Consider the following 8,104-nt stretch of genomic DNA (forward strand, 5'->3'; position numbering starts at 1 on the left):
TTAAATTTAGGCAATGTTCCTAGTTCCTAGTTAAACTTTTTTAGAAGTCACCTAAACAATTACTGAAGGTTACATGGAATTTCGAAAAACGAAAGGCATTTCATTGAATTGCAAGTAAACATTCTAAAGCAAAAACCAAACCAAACCCACCTCTCCCAGAAACTTCCATTACCTCTAAAGTTAAAAATAATAAAAACAAAAGTGATCCTGAAATCACAAAGTTATCTCAATACTTACTGGAGAGCGCAAATTCCTGATGGGATGTGAATGCAGTTCCCCAGTCTAGGCATCTTCTTTGAAACTTCCCCAGATGTTCACCAAATCTCACTAGTAGTGAAAGGGTATTTATATTTTTAAAAATGTATCATCGTTCTCTGTCTCACTGGGTTGCAGGATAATAAGTAATAGTGTTTCAAAAAACTGTACTCAATTAACATACAGGGTTTCATCCACACATTAGTGTTATGGTAAGCAGTGAGGGAGTATTATCCATGCTTTGAACTGTGTCTGCAATTTGTGTTGCCATCACATAATGCATTATTTTCTCTTCAGCACAAATTCACATCTAAAAATCCAATTGATAGGTCTTTATATAATTATGGCTCACAAATTTATTCTAAAAAGTCTTTTAAAATCATCAGTATTCAATGGAGTTAACAAAGCAAGTCTATGGAAGATGCTTGCATTTAGTGAACAGGATTGAGTCTCTGATTTGCTTTAAATTGAAAGTAAACAGTCGCTAGCCGAATGGAGATTGAACACAACATCTGTGTTGATAGAAGTCTGACTACTTGTTCTGACCATTAGGTTTTAGTTCTAGGCAAAGACTTAAATAGAAGACAACTGGGTTACACCCCCATCCTTCCATATACAAAACACCCTTCTTGTGTCCTTCAAAACTGCACACACTCGCACACACAGCACTTCAATATATCCCAACACAGATTACAGAAAAGTACCTGCAATCCCTCCGTTCCTCTCTGCAACTTTGACTCTGGCTTTTGGTTTCCGTGCCTCAATTGGAAAAGGTAAGTTAGATTGTTGTAAAACCCAAAAACATTTAGGAAAAGGTCACATCTGCTGAGTAAGCATTTTTGAAACAGGTTTGCTGTGGCCTCTGCCAAACTTTGAGGGGCCTTTGTTCCACTCAGACCCTGCGCCAGTCCTCCCTCTCAGTTGTGGAGACACTTATCCTCCTCTTCAGTTAATGAGTTTCACCTAGTCTGGCCATTTGTATTTTTATAAAAGATCTGCAAAGCACTAATTGCAAAAAGAAGAAAACAGCTCGTTTTGCATTAATCAGAAGGTGGGATTCTATGGTAAAAACATTTCTATTTTAAGCTTCAAAAATCAAACCTTTCCCTAATTTCAGGATATGCACACATACAGTCAGTCAGTCTCTGGGTATAGAATGTTAAGCCCTTTGCAGCAATTATTTCTGGCTTGGAGTTTTTTACTCTTTAAAGGAATACTGAAAGGAATAAGATATGCCCACACAAAATACACTTTCAGAAAATATTGTATATAAAAGTTGTTTCTTCTTAATGTGACATATTTCTTAAAGAAGTGCACTTCTTTAGTCTAAAGGATTTTTGTTCCAGAAATAAACTGTTCATGAAGACTCATTTTCTTTAAATATGTTACCCGGAGCCCTTGGACTATAAGCTATTATTGTTTTTGTAGGTATTGGACTGTAACAAAAAACACTGCCAACCATGTGGGCTTTTAGAACGTTTTCTACAAGTAAAATTTCACAATTATGGTACTATTGTGAGGAAATCAAACTAATATAAACAAACATTTTGAAATTTGGCACATCAATAATAGATTTGCTAGCTTAGTTAACATTTCTAAAGTCATTCCATTAATATGCCAAAAAAAACCCAAGTTGAGAGAATTTCCTGTGGGTGTACTGTAGCGTTTTCTTACAACTTTGTCTGCTCAGATTATTTGTTCTTACATAAAATGTTTTAAAAATTAGATCTCATTTTCTAAAAATTCTTTTACGGCCCCTTGATAAAGGGTGATTCCCTTGCTTCTTTAGTGTTTTTTTTTTTCCCTCTGTGAAAGAAACTGGAGTTTTAAAAAATTACTATACAAGAGTCTAGAAAAAGTGCAAGTTTAACTTCTAAAACACCTTCTTATGAATTCATGTTGCACATTCAGAAAAATGTTCTAACAATGAAGTGAAACACAATGTTTCAGCCCCAAGCTGTAATTCTAAAATCTCAAATGTAGAAGAGGTTTAGGGTCTCCGGTAACTATTTGTTTTGATCATTTGCAAATCATGCTTTATCCATGTTATTTCTTTAATTTTCATTAATTATTTATAAGCACAAATCTTCAGCTTTTAGTATTTTTCGTCCACTACCAGTCATTTATGAGTAAACTGAGCTGTGTTGTCACATCATGACAACTAGTATTTTAAAAACACACCAAGCCATGTATAAACTTAATGAAAAAGAAATGACCACTTGACTTTTAGAAAAAAGAACTTGTTTCTTTTAAGTTATATTTAAATATCCATTTGAAACATAGGAAATATAAATCGGCATATTAAAGAGTAAATACATTATTTGTACAATAAAACACCAACAAAACCAGCGCAACTCCTAAGTTCTAAATATGGTGGAAAAATTATGTTGTAGTTACTTATTCCTTATATCTTGATTACAATTCAATAAATCACCTTTCTTCTTGTCATGCTTTGAATATAGATTAATTGATGTCAATTTTAGAAATTTTACTTGTTTGTTCTAGTACTTTATCAAGGTATTCAAATTCAGACAAGAAAATACCTCAAAGAGAGTAAATACCATGTTTACAGAAGGATAGGGTTATTTATTTTCTCAGTTGATGTTGGGAGACCAGATTTCATATACAAATAGTATACAACCTTTTTTTCTTATGGTGAGCTGCATCTTAGGGGGGAAAATCCTCTTTTAGGGTAACATACAAACACTCACTTGCCAAATAATCATCAAAACATTTTGAAATCAGCATTAAATTTAAAAAGCTCCATCAATCCATATAATCAGTATTTTATTTTGATTCCATTGCTCTATTACCTAAATGGCAATAATTCCTCTGCAATAATGTTGCTATGTGTATGATCCACCTTGAGCTACAATTCAATTTACTTTCAATCAAACATTAATGAAATTGCACTTAGGGGGCCCTTCGAAAATTAATCTCCCAAGATAAATTCCACTTCAAAAAGGACTCATTGTTAAAGCTGGGTTGATTTTTATAGTTACAAACGCCAACAAAGTTTCCAACTTTGAGAGCTGTAGTTAAGAATGCCGTGTGAACTTCTCCACCTTTTCGCGTCATTTAAGAACTTCTAGGAGGAGAAAATCACCACCTCAAAGCCTCGTGGCATAATGTTACACTACTCGGTTTCCGGGCTGTCGCTGTCCCCCGCCCCCAGCAAGAGGTTCACAGCCTGCTCCTCTCTGAGACCGGTTCGTTTTGAAACGCAGTTTACACGCGCGAGTCGGTTTTCGCATGCCTCCCCCATCCGTTCTAGCAGTTTCTTGCAGACCCTTCGGCTGCACCAGGACCTAGCCCCGGGTCGCCCTCGCTGTCACCACGTCCTGCCATAGAGCAGGTTGGCGCCCAGGACGCCGCCGCTGTACTCCCCGGCGGCCGCGTCCAGGGCCGCCAGGCCGCCCCCCGGGCCGTGCAGCGCGGGTGGGCTGGGCGACAGCTCCTCCAGCTCAGGTGCTGGCGTCGGGGCCGGCGGCTGCGGACCGGCCTGGCCGGGGGTGGGCGTGCTGGCGCCGTTCTGGCACGGCTTGCCGTCCTTGACCAGCACAGGCACCGCCACGCGGCGCGGGGACGGCGGCGGAGGCGGCGGCGGGCCCAGGCCGCCCTCCTGCTGCAGCTGCTGCGCCGCCTTGTCCTTGGCCTGCCGTTTCATCTTGTACCGGTGGTTCTGGAACCAGATCTTGACCTGCGTGGGCGTCAGGTGGATCATGCTGGCCAGGTGCTCGCGCTCGGGCGCCGACAGGTACTTCTGCTGCTTGAAGCGCCGCTCCAGCTCGTAGACCTGCGCCTGCGAGAAGAGCACGCGGCGCTTCCTTCGCGGAGCGGCTGCCGCCGCCGCCGCGTGCAGCGGGCCCAGCGACTTGGCGGCGTCCGCGATGCCGGTCAGCGACCCCATGCCGGCCACATTCACGCCCGCCGACGGCCCCATGAACCTGGAGACTGGGGAAGAGGCCCAAGGGGGAAGGCGAGTGAGCTCCAGGCCCGCCGGGAGCCGGTCCAGCCGCCGCTCTCTTCACGCCGCGGCCGCGACGCCGCCGGGCCCTCGCTGAATCCCAAGACCCCCTGACCGCCGCGGCCTCCGGCCCCAGCACGCCCCGCGCGCCCTCGGCGGGTCCCAGGGCACCACGCGCCCTCAACGGGTCCCAGGACGCCGCGCGCGTTCCCGGTCAGGTCCCAGGACCTCCCGCGCGCCCAGGGTCCCCAGAAACCCCGCGCGTCCCGGGCCGCGTCCCAGGACGCCCCGCGCGCCCGCTCGGCCCCAGGACCGCCTAAGCCGCGCGCACCCCGTCCCGCGCCCCCGCGCCCCTCGGCTGTGGCGGGAAACGCCTGAGCCGCCCGCAGCCCCGCGCTCCTGGCCCCTCTCACTTGACGAGTAGCGTGGGTCCGGGTTGGCGCCGTACCAGCCGGTGGCCGCGCCGCCCCGCATGCCGTCCGTGTAGGCGGGCAGCTCGCCCATGTTGCCCAGGCCGCCGTTGCAGTAGCCGCCCATGGCGCCGTGCGGGAACTGCGAGACGCCGGGCGGCATGTGGTAGGTGGCGGCCGCCGCCGCCGCAGCTGCCGCCGCCGCCGCCGCGGCCGCCGCGTTGTGACCCGCCATGGCGTGAGAAGGCTGCATGCCCGCCACGGTCGCCGCCTGCGAGGAGGGCCCAGGTGGCGGCGCGCGGTAGGCGGCCGCGGCCCCCAGGGGCGCCCCCAGGCCGGGTGGCGCGCCGTCCATGGCGCCGCTGAACTTCTTGTAGGTCTCCTCGATGGGGCTCAGGATGTCGGACACGGAGAAGGGCGTCGTGTGCTTTGGGCTCAACGACATGGCTCGGCGGGCGGCCAGGTAGGGGGGCCTGGGGCGCGCGCCGGCAGGACGCGGCGGCCGCTCGTCGCCGCCACCTCGGCCGCGGCAGCTGAGCCTGTGATGGAGTCGGCGGCTCGGCGAGCCCCCCGGGCTGCGGGATCTGGGGTTTATTTTAGTCCGGCGCCAGGTTTACGACAGACTCGGGGGGCGGAGCAACATCCCAAACGAGCAAACAATGGTCATTGACATCTTTTTCTCTCGCCCCCCCAACCCCCGCCCCATAATGGAGGCAAAAAAGGTAAAAGGGGCAGTTGGGTGTTTCTTGGAAAGATCACTCCCCGTTGCTTTTCCCATCTTTGCTTTTCCCATCCTTCGCTCCTCCATCCGCGGCCGTTACCCCAGCCCTCGAGCACCAGAAATAGAAACTCGGAGGCTGGCGTCGAGGCTAGACATGGACTCCGCGCCTGGCCCCGTCCAGACCCCAGTTTTCTAAAGTGACTTCGCACCAAAGTCCGGTATAATAGCGGAGTGGGGAACGTGCTGCTAAGTTTGGGGGGAGGGTGTTGCGGGGGCTCGCTTCGTCCTCTCCAGTTATCAGCCCCTCATTCGCTCCATCACCTAAAGTGTTAAAAAAAAAAAAAAAAGGCTCTTGGGTCCCACCGTAAGAGCGCATAAAGAGAGGAGGTACAATGACCGTCCTTTGCCATTGTAGGGCTCCCTAATTTATGCGTTTTTAGACCCGTAAGCATCATTTTGTGGGCAACCAAACGGGCACTTCCAAATTAGCTCAAAGTATCCAAGCCCAGAGAAGAGAGAAAACACACATACACTGATAAATACGCAGATGCTAACTTGTAAGTATTCTGTTTTTCCTCTGTGGGGATGGAGATTGAACAAGGGAAAGAGGGGAAACATTTTTATTTCCTAAAATGTTTCCTACTGAGTTTGCACTTGTAAAGTTGTTTTTTCTGCTTTCTTTCCCTTTGTGTGTGTTCTTACTCTCTTTCTCTCAGTAAATATCTCTGACTTAAGTTTATTCTCTCATCACTACCGTGATCAAAAAGAAGAGAAAGACAAAATATCAAAACTTCCAAATATTTCTAGTTGTTCGCAATGGGTCTTTTTGTTGTTGTTGGAAAAATATAACCTGTTCAAGCGATATGAAAATGGATGCAGAAATCAGGTGAAAATTGTAGTTTCTTTGGAAAAATACAAAACCATAGATAAACAGATTTTTTAAACTTTGTCATCCTTTGACTTGCAGTTTTACCCGAATACTTAGACATTATGAACTCTCTACTAAATACTGAACAAGACAAAGCATAAGACAAAAGCAGTGTGCAAAGCATATTGATTAAATTTTGAAAACAATCTTGCAGCAATAATAATGATAACGAGAAAACAAAGATAACACTTTTAAGTTTTCCTGGAAACTGGAGCAGGAGAAAGAAAAACAAGGAGAGTGCTTTCTTAAGCAATATTTTGTTTTTTTTTTTTTCCAGAAAAGGGTGTGTGGAATCGATTTAAGTTTAACCTGACAGTACATGTCTTGAAGGCAAGAACAGTGTTACATATTCCTTTTTCTGTTTGGTTTTAGCCCTTTGGTGGAAATGTTCTCCATGGTTTTGTTCTTAGGATTTTAATAATTGTTTTGTTCAACTCAGTATAGTTTTGCAAAGAATCTGCCCTTTCTAGGGGGGAAAAAGCCATAGGTCACCTATGGGAAGGAAGTGACAGACGAATGTTAAGAGTAATGTTTTAATATACTTTAAAAATAAAATGCAAGGTTACAGGAATTGTTTACAAACATCAGTATTGACTTAGCAAGATTAATATTGCTACAGTTTTAACACGATGCTACTTTTACAGGTCTTTTATGAACTTGAAACACATCGGCTAGGTCTTCATCCTCACCTGCACTGGAATTACCTACTTAAAAAAAACAAACTAATGATACACAAAGAAGCACTTATGTATGTATTTAAACACTTGCTGGGATCCTTCTGAAAACTACAGTTTGAATTTTACGTTTCCGGTTTAGTTTAAATTGTATTGTTTACTTGTATGTATTAGCTTAAATAAAATAATAGAAAGTCATTTCAAACGTTTCTCAGAGACAACAGGGTAAGTAAAAAATAGTTGCGTTATGACATCTGTGAATATAAAAGTTATTTGTGGCCCATTATATTTTACTTTTCAAGTTCAAACGTATTTCAAATATGAAACCCATTATCATAATCTCCATATTGATTAGTTGTCCAAATTGAAAAGTGTTTACAATTTTAATTTTTTCCAGATGATTATTACTCTGTTTTCAGGCTATAAATTTCATCTCATGTAATTTTCTTCGTAGAACTTTGACATAGCAGTTAACATCAAGTGGTTGTACTACAATTTTTGCTTATTTTGTTTTTCAACTGCATTGGGTCCTGTTTTAAGTGCATATACATCTGGAATGCTTCCATCTTTAAATTAAAAGCACTTTATCACATCTGAAGGTTCTCTGCAGAGAGTCACTTTCTGACTGCTTAGGAACTTGATAAGCCAAATAGTATTCCATCACTGTAGGTAAACAGTTCTGGGAAAGAAAAATCTACAATCTTTGACATTTCTTCCTGTCAATTGTTTGTACCTCATTCTGGAAATTACATATCTTCATGCCGGAAACGCTATTTGGATGTGTGTGGATGATTCTGAAAATTGATATAGTCTGAAGGATGTATATGTACATTTATATATAGACACAATATAACCCAATTGATATTCCATTGAAGCTTTGTATTCATTTCATCAGATTATCGTGTACCTAAATTATGTGTGGAAATTTATACTTAGTAGATTCTCAAATATTATTGACTAAACTGCATTTCACAGGAAATGTATTTCTCAGGAGTGTTTTCTCATTGTTTTACTTAAAAAACAATGCTGGCACCCAGCAAAATAATAAAATTAAAAAATAAAATAAAATGCAAATACTGCCTAAGGGAATACAGTGAAAAGAATTGGTTCTCTCTCTCCTATCCTTCAAGCCTCCTAGTTCTTCGCCTC

At 44.1% G+C, this 8,104-nt stretch overlaps 1 protein-coding gene and 1 long non-coding RNA gene across 2 annotated transcripts; one reads left to right on the forward strand and one right to left on the reverse strand.

The window, feature by feature from the left end:
* Positions 1-2,479: 2,479 nt before the first annotated feature.
* Positions 2,480-5,246, reverse strand: NKX2-4 (NK2 homeobox 4). Its single transcript, XM_525278.7, has 2 exons — positions 4,636-5,246; positions 2,480-4,209 (listed from the first exon to the last, which is right to left on the reverse strand). The coding sequence occupies exons 1-2, from the start codon at positions 5,075-5,077 to the stop codon at positions 3,587-3,589; spliced, it is 1,065 nt and encodes a 354-aa protein (XP_525278.3). The 5' UTR covers positions 5,078-5,246; the 3' UTR covers positions 2,480-3,586.
* Positions 5,247-5,690: 444 nt separating this feature from the next.
* LOC107969968 (uncharacterized) lies at positions 5,691-7,824 on the forward strand. Its single transcript, XR_001712147.3, has 2 exons — positions 5,691-5,910; positions 6,926-7,824. It is a non-coding gene; the product is annotated as an uncharacterized LOC107969968 (long non-coding RNA).
* The last annotated feature ends 280 nt before the right edge of the window (positions 7,825-8,104 follow it).

Source organism: Pan troglodytes, chromosome 21, assembly GCF_028858775.2.
Source record: "Pan troglodytes isolate AG18354 chromosome 21, NHGRI_mPanTro3-v2.0_pri, whole genome shotgun sequence".
Lineage (NCBI taxonomy): Eukaryota > Metazoa > Chordata > Mammalia > Primates > Hominidae > Pan > Pan troglodytes.

Excerpts from the sequence above, each read along its gene's own strand:
- NKX2-4 (XM_525278.7), bottom strand. The coding sequence starts at position 5,077 with ATGTCGTTGAGCCCAAAGCACACGACGCCCTTCTCCGTGTCCGACATC. Across the intron at positions 4,210-4,635 it reads GGACCCACGCTACTCGTCAA|TCTCCAGGTTCATGGGGCCG; the intron begins GTGAGAGGGGCC and ends CCTCTTCCCCAG.